This window comes from Vanellus vanellus (assembly GCF_965231255.1).
Source record: "Vanellus vanellus genome assembly, chromosome: 14".
NCBI classification, from domain to species: domain Eukaryota; kingdom Metazoa; phylum Chordata; class Aves; order Charadriiformes; family Charadriidae; genus Vanellus; species Vanellus vanellus.
Window position 1 is genome coordinate 14,176,933 of NC_138919.1, and position 27,774 is coordinate 14,204,706.

At 49.7% G+C, this 27,774-nt stretch overlaps 2 protein-coding genes across 3 annotated transcripts in view; both read left to right on the top strand.

The window, feature by feature from the left end:
- The window catches only part of CACNA1H (calcium voltage-gated channel subunit alpha1 H), a 257,797-nt gene extending 244,355 nt beyond the window's left edge, over positions 1 to 13,442 (top strand). Inside the window, exons 32-35 of the mRNA XM_082490356.1 lie at positions 331 to 669; positions 6,416 to 6,599; positions 9,697 to 9,875; positions 10,492 to 13,442. Of these exons, the coding sequence (XP_082346482.1) occupies positions 331 to 669; positions 6,416 to 6,599; positions 9,697 to 9,875; positions 10,492 to 11,649 (1,860 nt within the window). The 3' untranslated portion in view covers positions 11,650 to 13,442. The remainder of the gene's footprint in view (positions 1 to 330; positions 670 to 6,415; positions 6,600 to 9,696; positions 9,876 to 10,491) is intronic.
- An 8,522-nt stretch (positions 13,443 to 21,964) lies between these two features.
- B9D1 (B9 domain containing 1) lies at positions 21,965 to 25,379 on the top strand. 2 transcript variants are annotated; one of them, XM_082490669.1, is made up of 7 exons: positions 21,965 to 22,060; positions 22,375 to 22,443; positions 22,544 to 22,655; positions 22,725 to 22,821; positions 23,267 to 23,329; positions 24,539 to 24,606; positions 24,801 to 25,379. In XM_082490669.1, the coding sequence occupies exons 1-7, from the start codon at positions 21,995 to 21,997 to the stop codon at positions 24,944 to 24,946; spliced, it is 621 nt and encodes a 206-aa protein (XP_082346795.1). In that variant the 5' UTR covers positions 21,965 to 21,994; the 3' UTR covers positions 24,947 to 25,379. The 2 variants fall into 2 exon arrangements, with proteins under 2 accessions (XP_082346795.1, XP_082346794.1); XM_082490668.1 differs by having other exon boundaries at positions 21,986 to 22,060; positions 22,544 to 22,821.
- Positions 25,380 to 27,774: the final 2,395 nt, after the last annotated feature.

Here is a 27,774-nt window from a genome sequence, read left to right on the forward strand (position 1 = left end):
GATAATTTGTCTTAAGTCTTGCCCAACCTGAAACTTTGTTCTTTTTAACGTATATAATACTTTGGGAAAATTATGCCAGTTCTTATGGCTGAGAGGAGTAACCATGTACTCTGTGCTCTTGGGACATAACACAATCCTCCTCTTTGTAGTTGATGTAATTATGGTGTCCGTATTTTCTTCTATCCATTTTGCTGTACCTACAAGCTGTTGTGTGTGGGATATGTAATGATATGCTTTTCAGTCCTCAGCAGGTTATCTTTCATGTTTCTGTATTTGGAGCTCAGGCAGAGCCCCAGCCTTTATTAATTGCTCGCCTCTGCCCCTCTGCAGGACACTCTCCGGGAATGCACTCGGGAAGACAAGCACTGCCTCAGTTACCTGCCTGTTATCTCTCCTGTCTACTTTGTCACCTTCGTCCTCATCGCACAGTTCGTCCTAGTCAATGTAGTGGTGGCAGTGCTGATGAAGCACTTGGAGGAGAGCAACAAGGAGGCCAAGGAGGATGCTGAGATGGATGCTGAGATCGAGTTGGAGATGTCCAGAGGAGCAAGCATCTCGGCCACCAGTGGGAGCAGGGGAGGTGCCGTGGCCCCGGAGAGCAGGGCACCCTACAGAAGTCAGGAGACCATGAAGTCAGAGTCAGCGGTGCAGGTGAAGCACCAAGCCCTGGTAACAGTTCACACAAAGCGTCTTTTGCTCTTCTTGTGCTCAGGGTAGGGAGGGGACAGTTCTTACCAGTCACTGCTGTCTGATCATCAGGCAATCAGATCCCAAGTGACACAGAGCCGAAGAGGCAGGAGACAAGGCAGTGTGGGAGGAAGGCAGCTTTCCCAGGTCTCCCTACGGCAGAGATGTCACCGCCACCTCCACATCTTGAGTCATCTCAGGAGGGTTCCCTGAGGTGAAAGACTGCTTGAAACACGTTCTCCAGGGCTAATGCTGTCCTGACCATTGTTATGGGGGAGGGTTGAAAGTCCATCTCTTGTCATTTCCAGTTCATTCAAAGGTTGTGATTTTTAAGTTCAGAAGCATAATAGCCACAGGTCCTTGTCCTGCTCTCCCAGCCGTTGCATCGGTCCTTGTCATTCTAGCATGGCCAGCAGCACCAGGGAGCAATCTCATCAAGCCCTGGGAATGCTGGCACTGTCAACCCTGACACATACAGAGAGGGAGAGCATAAATTCCCTTCACAGAGACACAGAAATACTGCTCAGGTTCTTTTTAATCCCCCTTTGGGATTTCCAGAGGACCCTCAAGCAAATCGTAGTGTGCAGCTCAGGAGGGCATATCTGGCACTGGTGTAAGCATGCAGCTTCCCGCTGTCTCGTGCTCTGCTTGGGGCATGGCTGACTTGGACCCCGGGAATTGTCAGAGCTCCTCAGCAAGAAGCTGGAGGTTCCTGGGTTGATTTTCCAGATACTGCCTGCCCTCTGATTTCTATTAGTCATGTAGAAAAATAGGGCAATCAGAAGTCAGGGGGGGAAGGAGGGGCGTGAGATAATTGTCTCATCTCATGTCAGCAGCATATGATTAAGAGTGAATATGAAATTGCTTTGTCACCATGATCGCAAATAAATCTACTGTAAAATCAGTGGGGGATTTGAGATTAAATCACATTAAATTAGATTTTTGTAAAATGTATCAGACTCTATTAAGTCAAGTAAAAAAGAAATTTAGTTACACAGCAATGGGGAATTCGCTATTTGAATGTAGCTCCTAATAGATATTTCTGCAGGAAAATGCACCATAAACAGCCAGGATGCTTTTTTTCGTTGTGAGAAGAGAGGGCACATCCTTTCTCATAGGCTGTGATTGCAAACTGAGGTCATTTTCATTGTGTTTTCCTCATCTTTATTTTCCTCATCATTACGGTTGGACTCGATGATCTTAAAGGTCTTTTCCAACCTAAATGATTCAATAATTCTGTGATCTTTCAATACCTGCCGAGCACCTCAGGAGCCATGCAGAGCCTCCTCTTAGCCCTAGAAAACCCATAGTGAGAGGTGACATTCTCCAGAGGGAGAACAGCGCGAGCGGGGACCTGGCCACAGGCTTCCCCCGCAGATGAGACCTGCTGGAATGCAGGTGAGGATTGGCATTGGCAAGAGGGGGCTGCCCCTCCCCGTGCGGCAGTGAGGCAGAGGCACCGCGGTGGGGCTGGGTTGGGGCGATGCCCTCACTCATGTCTCGGACACCCAGGCTGTTCTGGGCTGGCAGCTCGGTCCCGCGTTCCCTGCTAGCTGCACTGAAGAGGTTAAATACGTAGAGCTCTGTATGACTAATTCTGCCACCGATGGTGGTATGGGCGCCCTGGAAGGTGTTGCAAGATGCTCTTTATTTTCTTGCCATTTGTGCCCAGATTTTGCAGCCCAGATTTCGTTTTCTCTTCCTTCCTGCTCTGGATGGATGGGTCAACTAGGAAATGCCACGGGGCAAACATCTTGGAGTGTTGAGACCCAGCCTTGCTCTGCTACTGATGCTTTTTATCTCCCCAATTTGAAGGAGGCGCTGAGCTGTGAGAATGTGTCTTTAGCCATCCCAGACTCAGACGCGCTGGAGGGGGCAGAGGCTCCCATGATGGAAATCCCGTCTTTCTGCTCTGTTTCCCACCATGTCCTGACACCTTCCCACAAAACCCCAGGCCACGAGGCTGAGGTGAATGACGTCGCGCCGTTGCTTCTGCATTGTGGCGTTGTGCTTTGGTGCTGTGCAGCTAGCAGTGGTGTCTGAATTGTCCTAAACCTGTCGCTTCACAGCCACAACAGTCGTTTCCATCCTCTGTCCTTCGTACTGCCTTTGCGTGTGCAGGGGCTGGGCGAAGAACGTGTCCCAGCCGACTCTGCCAGCAGCCTTGTGTGGGACACGAATGAAATACTCTTCTTGGCTAAAAAAACGTCTTGCATTTGATGTGCGATGTGATGTGTGAGCAGTCTGTCCTCAAATCATATATTGAGAGCTGGAGGCAGGCAGAGTCCTTCGTGGAGAAAACACAGCCCAGATTGGTTTTCCTACTGTTACTGTAAGAACCTGTTTATGATACAGTATTGAGGAAACAAAGGCAGAAGTAGATCAACACGTTAGGCTTTCAGCAAGCACTGGAGCTGTGAATCTGGGAGATGCTCTGGGGAGATCTCCCAACAGACCAGAAGAGCTGTGGGCCTCTCTGCTCAGTCCCTCCCGATTGCACCACAAACCAGTGCCCATAAAGTTATTGCATGGTTTGCCCTGCTGCACGACAGTGTCCTCCTCGTGGTGAATGAGCTCCAGATATCCTCCGGTGGGCATGAGAACACGCGAACAGTCAGTGATGAAGATGCACATGCTGCAGTGGGGAGCGCACTTGCTATCATCACAGAACTTCCAGTGGCCACCAAGAATTAATCTGCTTTAGACTTGGGCTACTTTCCACTTTATTACCTGACCTCTATCATGACTATCAAGGCACCTTCTAGTGGCAAGTATCTCACAGCATCTCCAAGCAAATTTTGGGCTCAGATTAAGCTCTTGATGACCAAGTGGTTTCCCCTGTGCGAGATGAGTGATATGAAGGTATAATCCTCAGTCTTCTCTGTGGGGTGTCCATTAGCTTGGCACCTGGATGCTGCAGAGAGTCAAAGGGAGCTTGTGGGGAAGGCATCTTTCAGAGACAGGCAAGATTTGGGACTTCGTAAATGCAACTGCAAGGGGTTCTGGGTTTCTGCTGGCAGAGCTGAGAGTTTGTTGCCTCCATGGGGAATGGGGTTACCTCCATGGGGAGTTGGCCTGTGCAGGGATGTCAGCACTGGGCAGGCACAGGCAAGGAGTTACCTCCTGCCCTTGTTGTGCCTCTGCCTTCAGCACCGCAGCGGCTGCGGGAAATGGCTAAGCTGGCTTATGGTGCTGGAGACGCACGCCTTTGGAGAGGGACCAGGAGGAGCCCTTCCTCTGGGAATTTTGCCCACAGCTTGTTTGCAGGCTCTTGGCTCCAGGCCTCTGAGAAGTTACAGTGTTCCCTCTTCCAGAGTATCCTGCCAGTCACCTTTGCTTACAGAGTATCTTCTGGCCGTTTAATCACCCAGGAAGGGTCATGTCCTGTGGAGGTATTTGTAGGATTATTTCTTCTCGAGCTGCCTCCACATCCGCAGCAGAGCAAAATCAGAGCTCCAACAGACTATTGATTCCCAGACACAAGAGGAAGGAGTTGTGCTCGCTCATTAAAGATGCTTAACTGAGCCTCTGAGCTGCATCACCATGAGCCTCTACAGTCAATTTAATGCCTTTCTAGTTGGCTACAGAGGGGTCCTGCGGCGAGTAGGCTCCCACCTTGCACGTCTCTATCAGATGCCTGGAATCATCCCAAGCCCTCAGGGTGCCTGCGGGCAGGGTTCACCATATGTGGTCTCAGCAGCACTGGTCCAGGCTGGGCTTTCATGGGTTTTGAAGGAGCCACGTTGATTTCCACGGCATGGGATCAGGCTCCGGAGTGCATCAGGCGTTTCCCACCAAAGAGGAGGAGCAGCAGTGGCTGTGGTGGTGTGTTTCCAAACTTCCCTAGCTGTCGCGAGCAGCTTGCCAGGTGCGAGCCAACAAGCTTCCCCTCTGTGTTTCGTATTTCAGGTACTTATTACAGTGGCCTTGAAGCCATTTGAAATGCGCCTGAAGTGAAGAGGGCCTCAGAGAAGCAGTGAGGGGTCAGAATAGCTGAAACCTTAAAAATTGTACTTGTTTATGTCAAGAGGGGATTTCTGTTCGCTTGTCCCAGTCAGAGAAGACAAATACAGGATGCTGCAAAGGCAAACTGAGATTTAATAGACAGATACAGTGATCCTTCTGTTAGACTACTGAGATAGCGGAGCAAGACCTTTTGTTCTCTGTGTGGCACCGGGGTGTTAACAATCGCCTGCCCGCGTTCAGCTCAGGTGTTGCGATGCTGATAGCTTATTAGCTGTAATGGCCAGAGGCCAACTGGCGCAGCCACGCTGCCGATGCGTTAGTATATCAGACGTGAGACCTGGGTTGCACGCGGAGGGCTGCTGGGCAAGGCAGCAGGCAGCGCTGGACGCCAACTACCTGTAAATAACTGCTGCCGATCCTCCCCCCCCCCCCGTCTTCTCAGCCAAGCTCAACAGGGTAAAAGCATCGAGTAATTTGTCTCGGGATGTGTCTCTTTAGGGGTCTGAGGAAATAAATTTGTAAGCCAGAAATGTATGGGGAAAAAAAAAAAAATAGATTTAACCAGATCCTCAGCGACCTCCAAACTATCCAGCGAGGGATCTCGGGCCCAGATTTTGCTAGCAGAGAGAGAAAACAGCCCGGCAGAGCAAAGCAAAATGCATTTAATTTAAGACGTGCAGCCGGGAAAATGTTTTCAATCAGTCACTGGGAGGCTGACGTTAAAGGAAAAGCAGAGCGATTAGTCGTACTTTAGATAACGTGGTAAATTGTGAGGGGAATGTGTCTAGGACCAAAACCTCGGGGCCGGGAGCCAGGTGGCAGGTCCTGTTCCAAGGGCTCCCGCTCCCCCAACGCTTGGCCAAGTCCTTGCACCACCTCTCACAGCTGCTCCATCAGCACCGCAGAGACATCATTTGAGTCCCTAAAGCTTCCTAAGACCCCAGGATAAATTTGCTATGAGGTGCCTGAAGTGAAGAGAGCCTCAGAGAAGCAGCGAGGGGTGAAGTTTAAGGTTTGTGACATGCTCTGTCGGGGCACTTCCAACCAGACCCATTTAAAAGCAAAGGCAAACACACAGAGAAATCCCTTTTCTACCCCAGAACAGGCTCCACGCTCACATACGTGCTGCCGTGATGTCTTCTCTCTTTCTTTCCTCCCGCCTTGTGGCTGTCTTCTTCAGGGGGTGCCCAAAATGCTCCATGTTGTAGGAGAGAGGCTGCAGGGTCTGCAGTGGTGTTAATGTGTATGTTTAAATGTCTGCCTGTATGTGTGTTTTGGGGAGATAATGTATGAATTTCCAGAAACACTTGGTGCTCTCGGTCAGCGTGTCCGAGGACTGGCCAGTTTTGCCCATCTGTCCCAGAGTAGCTTTGAGGAGAAGGGCATCACCACTCAGGCCGGGCTGAAAGCATCTCTGGGAAAATCGGAGCAGAACGGTGTGAGAAATTCTGGCTTTCTCCTGTATTTAGAGGGTGGGCCCCATTTTCCTGGACTTTACTTTTTCTCTGCAGTTTCTGAGAGCCGGCTTAGTGGTGGGTCATCGATGCCTTATTTTACTCCAACCACAACTTGAGCTCTTGACTCAGCTAGCGCGGCGTAGCTTTGGCATCCTGTTGCAGTCACCGGGGCTGCAGACTCTGTAAGATGCCAAGAGGAACATCTGCACAAGGTTTTAGAACAAAAAGCAGACGAGAAGGAGATTGCTGTAACTTCATCACCAAGATGCTGAATGACCCCGTCTCCCTGTCTCCTTGCTTTGCAGGGCGGCACGGCCTCTCTGAGGCCGCAGGACTCCCAGAACCTGCTGACGGTCCGCAAGATCTCCGTTTCCCGTATGCACTCCTTGCCCAACGACAGCTACATGTTCCGGCCAGTGATGCCAGCGAAAGCTCCTTTCCCCCTCCACGAGGTGGAGATGGAAACGTATCCCTGCAAATCCCAAAGAGGTACTGCTCACGGAGTTTTCCCATCCTCCTCCTAGCCGAAACCATGGGTACGCGTGGTGGTTTTATGGGGAGTAAGCAACCCGTGCCAAACAGGGGCTGAGCCCGGGGTTGCTTGCTTCGATTTGGTACCGTCGGCACGACTGAGGTTTCCCACACGCTGCACAATTCCATGTTTTCATCACATCACTGCACTTTCTCAGGAGAAAGCTGGCGGCTTGGGTGTTTGACTGGGGAGAAGTGGGGCTCCCGAGCAATGTCGGAGGCAGGGAGGACAGGATGTTAGCTGAGGAAAAGGGTACGAGCCGCACATTTCTTCTGAAGTGATCAGCCCTGACATGAGTATGAATCAATAAAATCAACATGAATAAAAGCCGGAGTCGGTATTACTTCCTGACGGAGCTCCTTTACAGCTATTGTTTCAGGCAGCCGTCAGTCTCAGAGCAGTATCGTTTTAGCACGGTACATTGAGTTCAGAGATGCAGGAGTTTCTTTGGGAGCATAAAGATTAGAAACCACTCTCCAGTGCCTCCCTAGCCTGGGCTTATAATGAATCTTGTGGAGAGACCCCGCTGTCAGGGAATCACGAGCTACACAGAGCCTTTGAGTATACATTTACCCAACTGCATCCAAATACATTTCCCCTAAAATGCCTTTCTCTCTTTTTTTGTTGTGCGAGTTGATTTGAAGGGGAAATCAATAAGAAAGAAAAATATCTGCCTCCCTAAAAGCACATGTGCTTCTCGAGTGGCTCCAAAGAACTTACCAGCCTGGTTTCCCTTGATGCAACATTGTTTGAAATGCAAGAACTGCTTGGACAGATGAGTAGTGGGTTTGCAAACCCTGGTGGGGCTGGCAAGATCTGCTCGGGTTTCCTTGCGTGAAGTAACTCTATATTTGTTCAAACTCTCTGGGTACCAGTTAACGTTCTCTGCTCAGTATTTATTATTATTTCACCTGCAAATTCTTTGCTAAGCAAAGAAAACAGAGGTTGAGTTTCATGGCTGGACTACTGGGGATGTTTTTCATCTCTGTAGTGGGTGTAAATCAGGATTTATACCAGTATAAAACTGCTGTGATGTTGGCAGGGGTGGGTAGAACCGAGCAAGAATTTTCTCAATGTTTCCCAAATTTCTCTCCAGGAGCATTTGAGGGATGGATATGACAGGGGCTTACTTTTTACCTGGTCTGGTAGATGCATCCAACCAGCATCACCCAGAGCTGTGCTGCTTCAGAGCTGACCAAACTCTGATTTAAGTCACAGTCCCACAAGTTACATCCAAGTAAAACTGAGCCCATAGAGACTCACATGAGCATTTTTGCTTTCATGGACTTCTCAATGTCAGTTAAGGATGCCTGGTCTTCTCCCCATAGTTCGGTGAATACACAGTGAAAATATTGTGAGATGACCAAATCTTTTGTTATTTTGGTCTTAGATGCAGTTTCTAGATTTACTAGAAAAACAAGAGAAAAAAAAATACAAAAGTGTTCCTGAGTATGCAGTTTAGAAGGGGTTTTGGTTTCCTATACGAGAGCTAGATGGAAAGTTTCCAACAGAAGGAAATTCCAACTAAGGATAGGGAGGAGAGCATAGGGTTTTCATTTTATCACCATGTTTGTGACAGATTTTATGACAAAGTTTGTCTGCATCATAAAAAACATTTTGTAAAGCCTGGGTTAGCACATGAACAGCACAGACTCAATCTGAAACTCCGGCTGTAGGAGAGCCCAAGAAAGAACTAGGGAGAAGTGGGGTGGGGGGTGGGAAGCTCACTGCTCTGCTCTTTCTGTGGTGGTCTGGAGAAAAGCTCCAAAAGAAAAATTATTAAACACTAACTTTTCTTTCTTCCAAACAACAAATCTCCTTCTGAAATGCAACTGCAGTCTGTCTGGATGGCTTTTGTCGTAGGTTCAAGTTCCCTGACCTCTGGGTGAGATCTCTTGAAGTGATGGATAGCTGTGTTTTTCACATGGAGCAGCAATGTAGAAACAGACATTGGGTTTCAAGCTAATGAGGACAATAAATCCTGTGGCCAGAAAAATAAAAAAAATAAAAGATCTTTCAAACGACGCAGAACTGCAGTAAAGCAGGACCACGGAGGGGTTGGGGAGGAGGGTTTGCTTTTAGACTCAGCCAGGGGACTGGGAGCCTTCAGGAAGAGAGTGATTCCTGCCTAATACGTGAGCTCAGAGACTGACAAAGCACTCAAAGCAGTCTCCGTGCTGCTGATCGGACCATGATCAGGCAAGGTCTGCCTCGTGGGCGGACGGCAGTGGTAGCGTTTGGGCTGTAGTGAATGGGAAAATTGCCCTGTGTATGCCAGTGGTGGGTGTCTCCTCCTGGAGAAGTCGGTGGCAGGGTGCCCGCTGGCTGTACAGGGCTGTAGGTTGGACGTGTAAGCTGAGGTCTGGAGGCTCCGAGGGCGCTGAGCAGTGCAGCTCTTGCCTCCGTGTGGCAGAGCAGCGTAAGGCTGCAAGCCTGTCCCTGGCAGAACTGCAAAGACAACCCAGGCGTCCCGACTCAGAGGATCCAGCACAGCCACCAGACTTCCCCAATCCATGTTCTCCAAACGGGCAACGTCCTTTTACAAATCCACCCAAAGCACTGCTACCAGGAAAGCGGCAATGGCAGGGTTTCAAATGCAACCCCCACCTCCTGCCCTTCATTTGCTGCCATGTGGTCCTGGTGGCCACCGGCCACCCTCAGTGTCACAGCAGCTACAAGAGAAGATTCCTTTTACCTGCAACAGAAAACAGAGGCTATGAGCATAAAGTTCGTAACAGGCGATGTCCCGGAGCGGGCAGAGCCACGTGCAACGCTGCTGAATTGCAGAGACTTTGTCTGTAACCTCCCCACCATCCCTGATGAGATGTGGCCTAGCATTCAAAGCAGGAGACAGGACAAGGGACACCTGGTTTTTAATCCTGGCACTGCCCAAGGTTTATGCTGAGGCTTGGGATTTCAGCCAGCCTAGACAGGCTTTTCCTTTCCCCTCCTGCGTTTACTCCCCTCCTGGAGTCTGTGGACACCAGTTCTGCCTCGGACCTTCGCAGCCCCCAGGCCAGCGGTGGTGGTGACTGCTCTCTCTCTGTTTCCTAGGGTCCATCACCTCCATCCGCTCCCAGCCCGTGGGAACGTGCTCCTCTCTGAGAGTCCCAACGGAGTCCCTCCAGCTGGCAGTCCGCTCTCCCAACCACGAAGGCCGCCACCGCTGGAAGATCCTTCCCCCCCACATCACACCTCGATCACCTACTCTCAACAAGCTGCTGTGCAGACAGGTGAGAGGCCAAGAGCCTGCAGAGGTAAACCCCTTCATAGTCACCTGGGTGCTTCCCTTCTTTTCCAGTCCTCTCTCGCATTTCTTTTCTTGGAGCTGAGAGTAGAAATCCTCTTTTTAGAACAGAACGTTTTTAGTGCCATAAATTTTAATATACTCCACTCTCAGCAAGTGACGTACAGGGGAAGGTTCTTTTTACCTACTTTCACCTTTGTGGATGTACTATTCTATGAAAGAATAGATAAAGCACAGAGAGAAGATGCCCAGTTCAGTTTTACCAGGGCTGTGAGCAGCCTGCAGTCAGCCCTACACCGTGTCACTTCAGACCGGTTGCGCTGACTCAGGATCTGCTGCTAGAGCAAGACCAAAACACGCAAAAAGACCCAGCAGATACGAGCCCCGTACCTGTAGGCTCTGGGTCTCTGCTAGCAAATCTGCATCCTCTTGTACGGAGAGGGTCTGACGGGGGCTGGCACGATGGGGCAGGGATGGGGTGGTGCAGGCTGCGTTAGACCCACCAATCGTCCTGCCACGTGCCATGTTTCATCACTGAAAGCGCCGCCAGCCCAGCAGACCCCCAGGCTCTCACCCCAGCTCTCTCTCTCCTCACCTTCCAGGAGGCCATTCGAACGGACTCCGTGGACGGGCAGACTCCAGACCGCAAGGACAGCCTGCAAGCAGAGCCTGGAGAGACGCTACCATCAGCAAAGCAGCCCCAGAGCACCTTCACCCCCAGCCCACTCCATTCCACAGCTGCCTCCCTCCCGGGCACCCCCCCGCAGTCCCCCCCGTCCTCCCCACATCGGCACCCCAGCACGCTCACGCGGAAGCCCAGCTGCGGCCAGCACGGCGTCCCCAGCCAGCCACCCAGCCCCGGCGGCAGCCCTCCCAACCCCGAGGGCAGCCTCTTCGAGTCCTCCGACCTGGCTGACGAGGAGGTTCGCCACATCAACAGCTCGGCCAAAGACTGGGGAGGGGAGCACTCGGACGCTGGGAGCCGCTTGACTTCGCCATTCGTCTCCCCGGCCCCATCTCCAGTGCCCCTCAAGAACTGCAGCACAACCAGCCTCTCCAGGGGCAGCAGCAAGGAGAAGGACTTGAAGAAGTTTTACAGCATCGATACGAAGGGCTTCCTCAACAAGCCCAGCTGGGCAGACGACCAAAGGCGGCACTCCATCGAGATCTGCCCCTCCATCAGCGATGGGGACTGTAGCTTTGAGGACCCTGCCCGCGTCCAGATGGAGTCCGAGTACATCCACGGAGCCCGGAGGAAGAAGAAGATGAGCCCGCCCTGCATTTCTATAGATCCTCCCATGGAGGACGATGGTGGGGCGGCCTCGCGCACCAAACCCTCCGAGAACAGCATGCTGCGGAGAAGGACCCCATCCTGCGAGTTCCCGGCTTACAGAGAGTCCCTGGAGCTCGCGGAGAGCCAGCCCGGGGAGCCGGCCTCCAAAGCGGAGCGCAGGGGACAGCCCCCGTGCCGCGGGGAGCACCTGACCATCCCCAACTTCTCCTTCGAGCAGTTGGACGGCAGCTCCTTGAGCAGCCTCTCGGATCTCCTCCTGGACAGCGGTCAGTCCACCCCGGCCTCCGTGGACTCCCGGCCGGACCCCGCCACCTCCGAACTGAAAAAGCCGGATCACTTAAAAACTCAGTGGAGCAACTCCGAGAAAAGCAAAGAGCTCCTGGGCATTGCTAAGAGCCCCCTCCGGAAGCAGGACTTGGTCCCGGTGACTGTTGCGACAGAAGAAGACATAGATGACCCAGTATAGCTTTCTGGGAGGGGGGAGCGGGGGGGGGGTCTCAAGGGCTTGACACCCATGTGGGTTTCCAAACCGAAGGGACTGAGTGGCCACAGGTAGGTGGGTGGCTGCTCGCTCGGTTTTTTTCCTTTCTCGCAGGCACTTGTTCTTAAGCGCTGTGGAGGTTTGCAAAAAAAAAACACACACACACACAAAAAAAAAAAAAAAGAAAGAAAAAAAATTAAAAAGAAACCAAACAAACGGCTGGACAAAACGGTGACGGGTTTTCAGGGTGGGGGGAGCATTTGCAAAGCGGTTTGGGGGTTTCTTTTCTAAAGGGAAGGTGGAGTTGCTTCGTTCCTCCCACCCCTCTCCGTGGCCTCAATCACATTGATTCGGGTTCGAGGTGGTGGCGGTTGGGATTTGGGGGATTCTCTTTGGGTTTTGTTGGTTTTGGGTTTTTTTAAGATGCTCAACTTTTAACAAGGCACCTTTTAGAGATGTCACATTACGCGGGAGTGCCCAGGAGATGGGAGCTGTACATTGTCTGTATATCAGCAGTTATATAAATAGAAATAATGTATTTGTGAGATACAAAACAAGGAAAAAAGACAAAAAAAAATATACCCACAAAAACTCTCTCTTCATAATGCACATATTTTTATAGAGAAACGATACTGTTTTTTGCATTACATGTGACTCCGCAACTGGGTGGTGTTTCCTTGGGTTTTATGTGGAACTAATTATTATGGCCATTCGTTTTCCAAATGTTTCTCTTCTTTCTTCACTTTCTTTTTTTTCCTCTCCTTCCCTCCACCATCATCCCACCAGCTTCTTTTCACAGCTGATGCTTTAGACGCCTCTCTCATTTTTCTTTTGTACTTTAGAGGTTGTCCTAACTACAGAAAAAAAACCAAATCACTACTGAATTGTAGCCAGTGCAATAATAAGTTATTCATTCTTCTTGTCTGTACAACTGTCCTGTTGCTTTTTTTTTTTCCTTTTTTTAACTGAAATTCAGGTTAAATGTCGCAATAATCTGAACTAACGTGCACAAACATGGTTTCTTGTGTTACAAAGAAAAAAAAAAGATGAAAAAAAGGAAAAAGTTAAATTTTCAGAGAGATAAAAAACAAAACAAATAAATAGTAAATTATTTAAGAAATGTATTTTGTTTACTGCAGTTCAAAGTAAATTATTGATACAGTATGTAAAGGTATAAAGAGCTGTCTTAGAGGTATAAAGAGCTGTCTTAGGTGATGTTCTTTGTGAGCATTTAAGCTAATAATTTGTCCTCCTCATAGCAGAATGCCTTCGAAACCTCGGTGGTAGCCGTAACCGTCCCGTTTGCACTCTTTCTGTCGGTCTTCCCTCCGCACCCCCTGCACCCACACGTGGACGCTCTCACCAGCTCCGACGGAGAAGCCTCTAGAGGAATTCAGGTCACCTGTTAACACCACTATTTTTTTTTTTTTTTTTTCAGTTTTGGGGTTGATTTTTCTTTTTTAGCCTCCGGTCCCTGCTCCTTCCCCACCCCCCTCATCCAGGCCCTCTCACCGTGGGACAGCTTCGCCGTGGAAAGCTGACGCTGAATAAGAGCAGTAACGAGTCCGTGGCGAGGACGCGCCATCGGCCCAAGTGTCGGGCAGCGGCAGCGAAAAGACATACAGGGGAAAAAAAAAAAAAAAAAATTAAAACAATTGTTTTTGTTTGGTTCGTTCCATGCCGCCTCATATTTATGCATTCACATATATCTTCTGTTATTTATGCATTCATTACTCAAAAGGAAATGTATCTTGTTTCACATGTATTAAACTGTATAAACTGGAAGCGTGGCCTGACTTTGTGCCGCAGGACGGGGTGTAGGCGGGATGCCCAGCCCTGCTCCAGCGCACCCGCACCCCATCCCGACGGTCTCCATCCCACTCCCACAGCTCGGCGTCCCCTAAAACCTCTCCCCTAATCGGGGCCGCCCGGGCTGCAAGGCCTGGGTCTGAACCGTCCCCTTCCCCGCTGGCGTTTGGAGCTGGTCCCGCCTCCCGCTCGGCTCCAACGGCGCCGCTCGGCGTATCCCTCACCTCACGCAAGAGCCTCCATATGTCGAGCGGCTTCGTGCCGGCTGCCACCGAGCACCTGCGCCGCTGTAATTAAGAGTCATTTAGGATTATTGTAAATAATTATTCCGTCTCGGTGGGATAGCAAGGAATTCCAGAAAAGCGCCATAAAAGTAATTATTAATAGCGCTTTGGGGAAGGCGGCGAACTCCATTTGTTGCAGTTTAAGCAGCAGAGTGGGAAGGAGGAGAGGTGAATTCCCCTGCGCTGCGCTGAATCCTGCCCGGAGGCGCGCGGGACACCCCGGGGTGTCCCCTCGGCAGAGGGGGAGGCTGCGCCGCGCAGCTGCTCGTGGTGTTACTGACTGCTGTGATTATTTAGCTTTGCTGGGAAAGGCAGCGTCCCCCGTGCCCAAATCCTCTTCCCCGTGTCCCAGAGCTGGAGGAAAAGCCTTGGAGGAACAGACATGGCGAGGGCTGGGGGGGGTGTTGTGAACTGTATCTCTTTTGTAAAGAGGTAATTTGTTAAAACCAACAGGTTTCGTGGAGTAGGAGCTTTGAGCAAACTGCCACCAGGACAGGGACTTATTACAAGGTTGGGAATAAACCCTGGTGAAGCCACAGCAAGAGGAGCCCTGGCCCGGCACAGCCCCGGGATGCCGCAGGCAATCGTAGGGAAATCGGGGAGCTCTTCCAGGGAAGCTGCCTGGCTGCCAGGGGGAGCAGAGGAAGGAAAGTCTCCTGTTTTTTACATTTAATTTATAAAGCTTTTTTTTTTTTTTTTTTAAGGAATTAATTTAGAAGGTATTTGTTCCTGCCTGCTCTGGAGTGGGGAACATAAGGGAAAGAGCCTTTTCCCATCGCTTTCCCAAAGCATCTTTCCAAATTCACAGGGGGGTCTGAGGCACTGCAGAGGGGTGTGAGCTGCATCCACGATCCATCTGCAGCAGACGGATGAGCCATGGGAATGACGGTGCTGCCCCACATTGCCGGATCAGAGGTGTCTCTCCAAACTGAGTCTTTCTGCCGCTTGTCACCTTCCTGGGGTTTCCAGCCAAAGAAAGAAAAATCCAATTTGAGGCAGGAACCTCTGCTGTTAAAAGCTTTTTTGGCAAACTTGTGCTTTATTAAACTAAAAATAAGCCTAAATCAGACCATTTAATTCCAAGCAGGAGTGTGAAGCACAGGGAGTTGCAAAAAGGCTTTCTCTGCCCACGGTTACAGCTTGCGGTGGCTTCAGGAGCGCTGGGGTTGGGCTGCTCTGGGAATCATCCCTTTCCCGGGACTCTTCCCCCCATCCCTACTGAGCACAGGGGGTCCCACAGGCAAAAACCCGGGAATGAAACACATCAGACACATGAAGAGGCCAGCCCAGGCTGGCAGTTTGTTGGTGACATGGAGAGGACACACCATGGGTCTTCACTGTCCCACCACGACGACAGCTCTGCGCTCAGGTCCGAAACGCCTCAGCTCAGGGGCATCAGCTGAGCAAATTAACCTTTCCTTCCTTATTTCTGAGCTCAGCCAAAGTACAGGCAGCTTGTCAAGACTGGGATACGGTCACCATCCCACAACGTCCCTCCTGCAAGGTGTGGGGCACCGAGACATCACCCACACCCCAGGCACGAGCTTCAGCTGGGAAGTGAAGTGCTGTTTCAGCCAAAAGGAGAAGGGATTTAATAGGTTTTTGCTGCCTCTGAACAGCTGGCGAGGCTCAACCGCCTCCCGGGGACCCGACCTCCCCGGTGCAGCCTCCCTGCTGCCAGGGCCTCCCACCGCAGCTGCCTGCGGGATGCAGCCGTCCTCCAGGATGGCCCTGCAGCCACGTCTGCCCCGGGCACCTGTCGAGATAGTCCCCAGGGTGTGGGGACATGGCTCAGGCTCTTGCAGAAGCAGGAGGGAAAGAGAAGGCAGGAGCCTGGTACTGAGAGCGGTTGGAGAAGACAAGGTGTCTTTTGTAGTTTGCTGGATGCAAAGCCTTACTCTGTACAGAAGACGGTGGGGATGCTGATGGGGTGTAACTGTCTCTCTGAAGCCAGGGCGCAAGTCTTTGCTGTGCATCAGACCCCAGAGAACTCGCTCACCTGCAGCAGATCTGACATTCCCAGCCAAGAGCATCCGAATGTGCTCTGTGGTTTCAGGACCCGCCTCTCCTTCCCGGCAGGTACCAGTCCCAAGGCTCAGTGATGCCTCCCGCTACGTGTGGACGTCCTCCCCCCTGGTCCAACCAGGACCCCCACTCCCTCCTTCCCCACAGGTCTCCATCCCCCACGGCGCAGGGAAGCCCACGTTGCCTTAGGGGCTGCTACGAGACTTTGCATTGTGGCTGTGGGGCAGGGGACTTGCCTGTCCCCTCTGACAAAGCCACATATACCCAAATCCCATGAAGTTCAGCCCGACCCATAATGATGCCTTCCACGAGCCTGCAGAAACCCCCTGGAGGTGTGGGGATAGTCAAACTCCAACCAAATTTTTTAAGACCAGATAGTGACCATGACTTGTCTCCTGATGTCTCTTTTGGAGACGGTCACCTGGACAGATGGATACAAACTTCAGGAGCTCCTAGAGCTACATCCTCAGCCCAAACCTGCCCATGACCAGCTGCACAGAGAAACAGTTTAACATCACCCCGTGTTAATCTTCCTGCTGATTAAATCTCTGCAATGTTAAGCTATTTCCACCAGGCTGTCTGCAAGGGTTGCATGGCTTAAGAAAAGAAGAGAAAAGCACTGGGTAAATGCAAGTCATTATTATTTAATTGGATTGATTTCTATTTTGCATTTTTAATGACAATTCAGTCGCGTCCATTTGTCAGCCAGATGCTGCCCCACCGCTCTCTGTTTCAGCAAAACCACAGCCCACAGGGACGGCAGCGCTGCGTTGGGCTGGGCTCACCCGGAGCGGCTTCGGCAGCCTTTGAGGAGCAGGGATCAAACAAGGATTAAAAACCACTGTGTTGAGGAAGGGGCAGAGGAAACCATCACAAAGTGACTTGAGGACCCTTCAGATGGTCTCTGTTTCAAGGTTAAATCTCAGATGGCATTGATCTGAAATTCTCTTTGTCAGGCTGGAGAGAAAAAAAAACAAGCATTAAAAAAAACCAAGCACCAAATCTGAATCCATACCCAGTGCAATTAGATACAACCTTTAATCTGTCAGTGTTGCGAGATCATACAGGTTGCATGAATACTAATAAGCATTTGATATTTGTACAAGGTTTCTTAGGATGAATAATTAAATTGACTTTATCCATTAAACCTTCCCTATTAAGCTTTAAATACATGCCTGTGTTTTAATGGCTGGGACCATCTCGTCTTCCATACGAAGGGGGCTTAATTAGACACATTAGTGCAGCTGCCAGAGCCGCAGCACCAGCAGCATGATCTGAGGGGCTGAAATCTCCACGTCTTTTTTGTTTTTTTTTTTTCAAGCAGTTCAACATGTCTGTCTGTCTATCTGCTGCAATCCTGTCGGGGCCCTGGAATAACTCATGCTCAGGCCAGGCAGGTGCTCGATCCTCTTCCAGCAAAATGGTGTTAACGTAGGCAGCCCCGCTGCTCCCACGATGATTTTAGCCCCTTCAGTGGGGCCAGCGTGAGCGCTCTGCGGAGGCTGGGAGTGTGCAGAGGGGTTGCTCCGGGCTGAGGGACATGCGGCGGCACAGAGGTACTCCCTGCTTCAACGCCGATGCACGCAGAAATGTCGCCAGGAGGGTTCTATATCCAGGTCGGGGCTGCTTATGCCACTTCACTGGTGTTCGCTCACTTTTAGGTCAGGGTTGGGGTTTTCTCCAGCTGTGGCCATTGGACTATTCAGTGAAAAATAATCTGTTCTCTGGGGAAAGAAAGAAAAATGTCAGCAACCCTCGTTATGTCACACCACGGGAAAGAAACCAGATTAATTATTTGAATATTTGATTGAAATCCCCTGGAACGGCTTATTTTTGATTCCGCTTTGCCCCACTCGGTGACACAAGCTGCCAAAGGCCCATGGCAATGTCCCCAGGGTTTGCCACAGATGCACGAACAGCAGAGAGCAGCTCACCCACCTGAGTCATCCCCCCAAAAATGCAGCCACCGCCGGGGAGGGTGGCTGATGAGCAGGAGGGCTTCACAAAGGAAGGAGCTCACTTCCCTTCCCCTCTTCTCCCCAGAGACTGATTATTGCTCTTATTCCTTATGCCCTTATCGAATCCAATGGCCCCGCTGGGAACCAGCTTCTCCAGTCCTCCTTGCCCTCTCCCCCTTCCTGCCTGCATGTTAATTTATTCTGACTGGCTCAGACTGAGGCATTAATTAATTTTCCTCATTAACCAAAAAAAAAATAAATTCTCACAAATGGTAACAAGTTCCAATACAAATTAATTCTTCAGAGAAGACCGGGCATTTCACAGCTTGTTGGCAGTGACACCTCCCATTCCCAGCGGTGCTCTGCCTGGCGCAGGGCTGGCGGCCACACGGGCAGGGGGGTGTCAGAGCCGGACCCCCAACCTGCTAAATTACCCAGCGTAACGAGGGGGAGCAGAATACTGAATATTGAAATGTCTGCTTTGGCTTTTTGCCCTGCTTTTCTGCTCTGGGGGGATATTGGTAAAACATGCTCGGGCTGAGGATGGAGCGAGTCTCCCCGGTTTCACACCTTGCCCGGGTTACAAAGCTCAGTGTGTCCCCCCACCCGTCCTGGCAAAGCCCCCTCCCTGCTGTGCCCAGGGTGACGGGGACCCTCCTGGTGCAGCCACAACCCCTCGGCCCTCGTTTCCCGGTGTGCACACAGCGTTCAGACACGTAACGCAAAAGTTCTCCTCACCTGTCTTTGCCAAATCACCTTCCCACCAAAATAAATCTCTGGGTAAACATATTCAGCAAGAATTGCAGCAAGAATATCCTCCTCTGATATGCCATTTGATGTTAGGAGAATACCCTCCTTGCACGCTGTTTGATTTGAGCAGCAGGTGGGAAGAGCGCTGAGAACAGAAGTAAAAGGCTGTTAAGACAAAGGGCAGGGAAGCTCTCCGCAGCCTCCTCGCAGAGATAAAATGCAGGCAGGGATGAGTCAGGCTGGCAACGTTGTGCAAACAGTCTAAAAATAAAACCGGTTTATTGCAGATTAATGACACCATAAAATGTATTTCACTGGCCATTTAGCAGGTGTTGATTGTAAATATTTGGGATTAAAAATAAACTTTTCTGCTGTGCCACTGTATTGTCATTTCTGTCTCACCCACCTTCCCCGAGCGCCTGTTGGAAGCAATGAATCAGCCCCGGGGCTGGTTTAATCATACTTGAAAATGTAATGGGGACAAAGTACCTGCTTTCTGGGTATCTCCCTGCAGCACAGGACTTTTAAGCGCTCTCTCCTAGGCAGCAGTGAGCAGCAGCGCCTGGACCTGCCACTCACATCAAGGGCTCTCTATTACTGCTATTGCAATTACGCCGAAGGAGCCCAGAGACTGGGTGACAGGCAACAGGCATGGTACGATACGCACCACTGGTTCTATTGCCCTCTGTCACGGGGCCACTGCCTGACGGCTTCTCCCACGACAAGGACAGGTCTTCACTGGCTCCCACACTCCCAAAGGCTAGCGCAGCCCTCACCCACGCAAGTGTGGAGTCAATCCCTATGGAAACAGACCGCGGTGGCACAAAACGCCTCTGAGAGCACCACCACGCTCTGGCCTTCCCAGGAGCCCATCGCCCCCAGGAGCAAGGCAGCCTGTTCGGCTCTGGGAGTCAGGTCAAGGTACATCAGCTTGATTCAGCAGCTCTTAGTGACACAGCTCCAAGCAATTTGGATTTTTCCAACCCTTGGCTCTTTCTGGGAATGAAGAAAACACAATTCGCTCAGCTGTTTCACATGCTTTGTGCACGGAGGTCAGTGCTAAAGGGACACCGGTGCACTCACTAGACCAGGAGTCATTATTTTGGAGCCGGGACCCGACACGGGCACAGCATCTCCAAGAGATGGTAAGTCAGACAGCAGCAGGCGAGTGCCCTTCCTCCCTGCAAGGATGGCTGCGGCCCCAAATGCCCCAGGGAGGCTTCCCGTTAGTCCCTTCATATATCACAGGATCAGGGCAAGCCTGAGAGAAGAGGTGAATGCTTTACGTGGCTAAGAGAAACAGCAACATCATTAAATAACACCCATGGAGTCATTGCAATCCACAAGTTTTCATTATGCTTGGAAATCAAACCCTCTGATGGATCATTAATTAAGTTTTCCAGCAGGGTAAAACTGCTTCCTTGCTTGGGATTTCATTCTACTCACAAAGATTAAAAATGCAGCTAATTAGAACAAGACTGGCATGCAAGGGAAGAAAGAAAAAAAGGTCTTGTTATGACTGGGAGGGGACAGAGTCCTTCCACAAGCAAGTACAGATGACTCATAGCTGCTGAATAACCCTGCTGCCTTCTCTCTGTCATGGGGAAGGTCTCCCAGTGCTGATATTAACTCCTCCAGCAGCTGTGTATTACTTGCCAGGCAAGAAAAAAAATCCTTAAATTGGCTCTTAGCTAGCTCTGAGGTAGCTGGTAGCCAAGTAAAGTGTTAATTAAACAGCCTTGCTGGCTGCATCGGACAGCTGGTCTAGAACTGTTTTATTTTCCCCCCGATAATTTTCAGTTCAAATGAATTATTTTATCTGATGCGTTTCTGAGGGGCAGGGGAGAAAGGATAAAGTTTCAGCCATTCTCTCCCATCCCTCCTGCCTTTCACCCATTCTTCTCTTGGCCAAATTTGTTTGCTGAATGTTAAAAACAAAACAAACAAACAAAAAAAAAACACAACAACTCAACTAAAACTTGAAAAATAGAGTGGAAATAGATATTGACAGAGAATATGTCTGTTGGAACATGGAAGGCATTTTTCAGCATGAAGTGTAATGGTAGTTTACTTTCAGTCCAACCTAAAACACACCACCCTTCTCAACAGAAGACGGGGTATCTTGGGGTGTCCCTTTGCCTTAAGGAAAGACACCTGCAACAAACAGTCCACTGTGTGGCACTGTAGAGAGCCAAAGCAGCAAAGCCATCTCCACCAGGTCTGCCAGAGAAGACACAAAATGGAGCTAGCGGATGAGGACAAGGACTGAGGTGCTGTCCCAGCCATGCTAGTCTCCATCTCTGCTCAGCCCATGTGTGAAAGGTCTCTGACTTGTTGCAACCACAGCATGGGAAACCCAAACAGGCGTCAAGCCAGGGCTTCCTTCAAGCCTCCCATCCTTCCCCAGAGGGTCTGGCGGCAATCAAATGCCTGCTGGATCGCTCTCAACGAGGGGAGCATCGTCTAGGCTGCAGAAAGGAGGAGAAGCGATGAACCGCAGCAGATGGTGGCCGAGCCTCTGCGGCGCCAACGCACGTGTGGGCGGTGAAGCTTCCACGGCCCAGCCGGGCCAGCACCATCATGTCGCGGCCTCCGCAGGGAAACAGTAAGACCTGGTCAGCAGATTTCAGCGGTTTCAGCTCTGCAGAGCCTCAGCACATTTCGTCTGCCTTGCTTACGTGCAAAAATCACCCCCTCCTTTTAATTAGCGCAGGCTAATTAAACCAGCACAATCCCATTTCCTCCCCTTCCCACTGGATGAGCCAGACGGCGGGGTTATGGAGGCTGGGCTTGTTCCCTTCAGGCCGGGGTAATAATCACCTTGCTGCAGGACACCAACGCCCCCGCCGGCCTCTCCCCCTCCTCACCTCGGCCTGGCTCACAAGGGTAACTCGCCGGAGAGTTACAAAAGGCGCCATTTCCCACCGATCCCAAATGCTTTTCCTCCCAGGAAAACACCTCGTGGCTCTGGCCCGGGAGCCGCTTCGGCCCAGCCGGCAGCAACATCTAGTGGCCATGTCCTCGGCTCCTGCTGCCGCCTCAGTCCCCCTGCCACCCTTTAAAAAGAGCTTACTGGGGTTGATATAGGCTAATATTTAAAAATAACGACAAACCAATAAATCCATAAAGTTAAAAATACGAGGTGGTGTGAAGAATAAAGGGGGCGCACGGCCGGCCTGAGCAGCAGCCCCTCAGGCCCGGTGGGGCGGCCATGGGGGTGAGGGGGCCGCCGGGCCCGGCCGCGGTATGGTGAGGGGGGAGATAACGCTGCCGGCGGCACGGCCCGCCCCGGGGGGGTACGGCTGTCCCCGGGGGGGGGGACGGGACTGCCGGCGTTTTGGGGCGATCCGCCCGCCTTTGGGAGGCGGGGAGAGCCGCCCTCGCAGCGGCCGCTCGGCGAAGCCCCGTCCGCCGGGGAAGTGTGTCCCCGCCGCCGCGCCGTCCGTAGCCATGGCAACGGCCGGAGCGCGGCCCTTAGCAACGGGGCGGGCCGCGCCCGGCGCCATGGCGGTCGCCGGCAGCCCCAGCGTCTTCCTGCTGGGGGTCAACGGGCAGATCGAGAGCGGGCAGGTGAGCGGGCCGCGACGGGGAAGGGAAGGGGGGGTGTCCCGCCGGCCCCCCGCGACACAGCCCGGCCTGGGCCTCAGCAGCGCGGCCCTGGTAAGGCGGCCATGCTCCGGTCCCATAACGCGGCCCTGTCTCCGCCCAGATGCCGGTGGGGCGGGCTGGCCCTCAGACCCCCTAACCCAGCCCGGCCTCGGCCCCACACCCCCCTAACCCAGCCCAGCCTTGGCCCCCAGCGCAGGCTGCCCTCAGCCCGGTGACTTGGGCTGGCACCGTCAGTCCCAGTCATTGCCCACCACCGCAGCCTCTCTCTCCCACAGTTCCCCGGATTTGACGACCTCTACTGCAAGTTTTGCTTCGTCTACGGCCAAGACTGGGTTCCCACAGCGGTAAGGCCCCTAAAACCCAGCCTGCCTACCCAGCCCACCAGCAGCATGTGTGCAAGGGGCTGAGTGCAGGCCCCTGGCTTGTGCCACGTTCTCCCCGCAGGGCCTGGAAGAGGGCATCTCCCAGATCACCTCCAAGAGCGACGTCGCACCCACCACACTCGTCTGGAACTTCCCCATTGACATTACCTTCAAGAGCACCAACCCGTCTGGCTGTGAGTGCTGGGGGTGGTGGGATCCGGCTCGCAGACCAGGCATCCCTCTCACACCCACTTCATTTGCAGGGCCACAGATTGTAGTGAGTGTCTACGGACCAGACTTTTTTGGAAACGATGTGGTCAGAGGTTATGGAGCTGTTCATATTCCCTTCACACCTGGAAGGTGAGGTGACAACCTGTCATTCAGGACTGAAACAGAGATTTTTTACCAATTACTATGTTGCTTCAGAAACAAAAATGTTCCCATGTGTCCTTATCATGTCTTGTCCGTTTAGTACAAAGAGCATGGATTTTCTAGCAGCAGCCCCTGGTTATCAAACAGTTTTTGGTAATCTGTAAAGTCAAAACTAGCACATAGAAAACCCAAATAGGAAGTGCAATACATTCACTCTTCCCTATCACTCTCAGCACATACTAAGATTTCATTCCAGCTCCTGGAAATAGAGGAAGATACACTCTTCCTATGCAAACAAACCCTTTCTTTGCAGAAAGGAAAGTATTTTTACTTTGAGATGTTCAGGGGTCTGATGTGGCTTTATGAATATAAGAAGTTTTGCCAGTGCTGTTTGGTGATTTCTTAAGTTTTGTGCCTTTCATGTTTGTTTTAGGCATACAAGAACCATTGCTATGTTTGTTCCAGAGTCCACATCTACTTTGCAGAAGTTTACAAGGTAATAATTAAAGACGACTTTTTTTTTTATAAAAGTTCTTCTTGCTCTTGTCACAAAGGTATACCCAGCTACTCACTGGTGCGTATGTGTGAATACTTTGTATCATAACCAGGTCATTTTGAGTTTTGTAGGTAAAATCACATTTTTAGGTGTCTAGGGCTTTTGAAGAGCTTTCTTAAATCATGTTAACTACCTACTTGCAGTAATGCTGACTCATCTTTTTTCATCCTCACATTTTAAGACTGTTGGTTTGAAACAGAACTAATTTCAGCAGAGCAGACCAATACATGAGTTCTTGTACTAAGTGGCAGCTCCATGTTCCACAAGTTGATTCAGGTCAGTGATATGACTTGCAGAGGCGCTGCTTAGACTGATTTTACTGACCTTTTTAATTGTCACTAGACTCTAAGGAGGTGTGCTGCAGTCCATCCATAAATCTTACTGTAGCTAAGGGCTTTTCTTGAAAGACAGCCACATTAAGAGCAACCTGGACAGCAAAGGCAGAACATGGAACAGTTCTACCTTTTTTTCCATCTAGAATGCCTTTGCTGTAAACTTTGTCTTGTTTACACACACACATCCCTTCCAAAGTAGCAGTCTTTACACAGCAACTGAGGGTATTAAGGTTTTTTCATTCCATTGTATTGTTTAAGTACAGTCTGAATGATCTGTGAGCTTATTGTTTGGTTGTGGATTGCCTGTACCAAGGGAGCCTACCCTTGCGCAGAGCCAGCCTTGTGGTACTTGAGTGCTTTGGGTCAGAGTCAGTGTGGAAATCTCTACGCCCAACAGTCAGGATTCAGCTGATTGACTTTTCTTCTCTATATGATATCCTTTTTGTAGAATCTATGCGGCCCTCTGATGCATTCCAAGTATCCAAGCCTCTCTGTTACTCTGGGTAATCAAGAGTTGAATCAGTTTCAAAAACATCTTTGCCATAGAAAGATTCTGTCTAGACCAGAAATAACTGGGATTTAACATAATGTGTATGAAATTGGTTTCATTTTTTTCCTTAGAGAGACAAAACTTATCTTTGATCAAAGTAGATCAACAATAAAGTGAATCAATCTTCAAAACTCTACTGCAAACAAAAGCTGGGAGTCTCATTAAACCCCCCTTTGATTTTTTTAACATGCATATAATGAACTGTATCAAATCTAAACACTAGCGAATGTATCCAATTAATTATTTTCTATTTTCTTCTCCAAGTTGGTTCACAGGGAGACGTCCAGAATTTACTGACCCCAGAGTGGTAGCACAGGGAGAAGGAAGAGAAGGTAAGTCCCTGGAAGCTCCTGACTCCTCCCTTGCATGACAGCCAGCCACAGCTTGGCCATACCTCTTCTGTTGAAAAAAAAAACAAACAAAGACTAGTTATTCCTGCTGAGAACAGTCCTGCCTGGATACATGAGGAGTTCAACCATCCAAAAACCTCCCTTAACCAGTTTTATTCACGTATTCTTTCTTCTAGTAACAAGGGTGCGCTCTCAAGGCTTTGTGACCATCTCCTTCAATGTAGTGACCAAAGATATGAAGAAGTTGGGCTATGACGTGAGCCCGAGCGACATGCAGAACCCTTCTCTGGTGCCTGTTACAGAAGGGATTCATAAGTATTGAACTCAGACGTGAGATGTTCAAAGGCTCACAGAGAATTTAAGGACTTTGGGGCTTTTTGTGGCAAAGGGAAATGAGTATCTGACTAAACTGAGAAAATTTCACTTGAGACGGTTATTGCTAAAGAAACACAAGCCTGTGAGGCTCTGGAATAATTACCAAAGTATAATCCTTCCAGTAAACATACAGGTTGAAGTATTATGTAAACTAATGTAATCAGATAAAATTTAGCATTTTTGTGAGTACTATCAGACTGTCTCAAAAGAAGATCTGTAAAAAAATATTTTTTATAACAGCCTTTTGTACATTCTTTATATACCTAAAGAATAGGAAAGTTTATAGTTGTGGCAGTTTCCCTGTGTTTAAAACACCATTTTGCAAACCCAGTTCTTTTTACTAGTGTTTTTTTGTGATAGAAATGGGAAACTGAAGTTATTGTACCTTCCCAAAAGGGGGGAATATGGAAAGATTCCAGTGAAATACACAGGTACTTCTCCGTGCCATGTGCTTCCCTCTGCAAAAGCAACAGCAGTTTTCTTTATAATCCCACATAGTCCTTTAGAGTTTGTGCAACTAGTTAAAATAGCTCATGCACTGTAGAAACAAACCTTCCCACATTTGCCAGTGAAGTGACCTGGGCTTGCGCATTTAGAACAAGGTGATGACTTTTCCATTTCCAGATTTTATTTCTGCATCAAGCTTCAGGAAAAAAAAGAAAGGACAGCAGTTTATCTTAGAGGTGTCGGAGAGACCATGGCATTACACATATCCTTGCTGCATGGTTTTAACTTCTGGTAGAACAAATTGCATTGTAAGTGCAGATATTGACTAAAAAATAAACTTTAGGGAAGGCTCTGCAAAGCCTAGAAGTGAAACTCTAGAAGTAGAATCTCAGTAAGTATGTGCAGTCAAAAGCAGCATTTAGCTGCAAGTGAGATACCAGAGGCACTGTGCTGCACAGGGCAGTGGGGACCTTCTCATGCCTCCAGCCAGTACATTACAGATAACGTACCGTGGCTTTCCTTAGTTGGTGTTCTTATCAAAAGAAAGGTGGTGAAAAAGCACCGTAGGGATGTTCAAGTTTGCTATTCTCAGGTTTTCTTTCCCATTGCATAACCTCCGAGTCTGAGTGAAGCGATGCTGGTTGTTGTTAGTGGGTGACAGGAGCTCCAAAGCTGATGCGGTGTTCTTGGGTGTCTGCAGCGTGAGGGCACAGAGCCGGCCTCCATCTGAAGAGCTTCTCTGATGTCATACCATGGTCTTTCCCTGAATCCCACTCCAAGCTAATGGTTAGTGCTGCTTTTTTAGACTGAATAAACCCAATTGTCTAAATATATTTGTTTGTCTTTCTACTACTGGGGGTTTTATTTGTTTGTGCCCAAATGGATGTTTCTGAGTCCTAAATCATCCAAGATCTGCTATTCTTACAGGTACAAAAGAGAAAGAAGTGTATGCTACAATGATATGACTAATTGCTTAGTCATTTTCATATTTAATTTTGAGCATGTAATCTCTTGTGTTTGACTGCAAATACCAAGAGCTGACTGTGAAACTGAGTTAACGTGATACCACCCTGTAAGCGAACTACCGAGACCTTTAAACTGTAGAAATACAAGTAATAACAGCGTTGAACTGCAGAGCCTCCAGGACATGTACCAAATCAAGCATCCAGTGAGAGATAGTTATTATTTCATGCTGAGCAGTGTGACTGAATAAATACAAGTTCTGAAAAGATAATGTGATCACTGTAATTTTGCTGTGAGCATTAGCATCTTTTATACTATTTATAGATACTTTCCCAAACATGGTTACAGATGATTTTTCATCTTTTACTTTTTCCCTATCTTGTTTTTATTGGTGTTACACTTCCAGTAAGCTCCTTCACCAGTTGTTTTGGCAACTGTTGTAATCTCTGAACTGAGTCATGTTGGAATCCAAATTAATAAGTATTTCCTGTTGGCTCAGAGGAGATGCAAGGAATTTTGTTTCCTTTTCAAAAGTATTTGGGAAGCAGTTAGCTACAGTAGCAGGATAAATATCTGTGCTTGAAATACTTGAAAGGCAAACATTAAACCTACTACCGCTTAAATACCTTTTTTCCCTTGAGCACTGTTACCTGCCCCCATTCCAATTAGAGCAAAACTGCACAACAGAGATTCTAGTCATGAGAAACCTGTTAAACCCAGATAAAGCCCAAACTTGGTGCCCACAGGGGTGCAGTGAATTTATTCACACGCAGCGCTGCAGTATGGTACTACGACTTGCTCCAGTTTCAAAGGAGTCGTTGGATGCTTACCACGCTGAGACTGATCAAAACCTACACGTGTATCTTCACAGCTTCACCGTTCCCAGCCAAGCTGCAGGGGCCCTCAGAAGAAAGAAAGAAGAAAACAGTGAAAAACAAGAGTTTAAAAATAAAAAAATAAAAATCCCAAACTCCATAAATCAGTATTTAAGGCACACAACTCTATAAGCAGATCCTGCATTATTAGGGCTTTCTGCCTGTTTTCTCAGGGTTTGGCTGGGGTTTGGGGTTTTTTTTTTGACTCCTCAGTGTCTCAAGCATGTTTGTTAAGAACCTCACATACCTCCTTCAAGGCCTTAAAAAATGCGTTGTTTGTGAGCGCTGCACTGCTGGAGCTTTTTGGTCTGACACAGTTTGCTCTTTACACAAGTGCACGTGCGAGGGTGATGTTTTCAGTGTGTGTTTCCCAAGTTCGATGCTGTTCCTTTGTTCCGAGAGGCAACTGTTGATCTCTCTCATAAACACGCTCTTCTCCCAGAGACAGGCTTGCTATTGCCCTCGTAATGTTCTGGAAAACTGTCTCTGG

Bases quoted from the DNA above. Each gene is read 5' to 3' on its own strand.
- B9D1 (XM_082490668.1), top strand. From the start codon at position 21,995: ATGGCGGTCGCCGGCAGCCCCAGCGTCTTCCTGCTGGGGGTCAACGGG. The intron at 22,444-22,543 runs GTAAGGCCCCTA...TTCTCCCCGCAG, and splicing joins AAGACTGGGTTCCCACAGCG to GGCCTGGAAGAGGGCATCTC. The intron at 22,822-23,266 runs GTGAGGTGACAA...TGTTTGTTTTAG, and splicing joins ATTCCCTTCACACCTGGAAG to GCATACAAGAACCATTGCTA.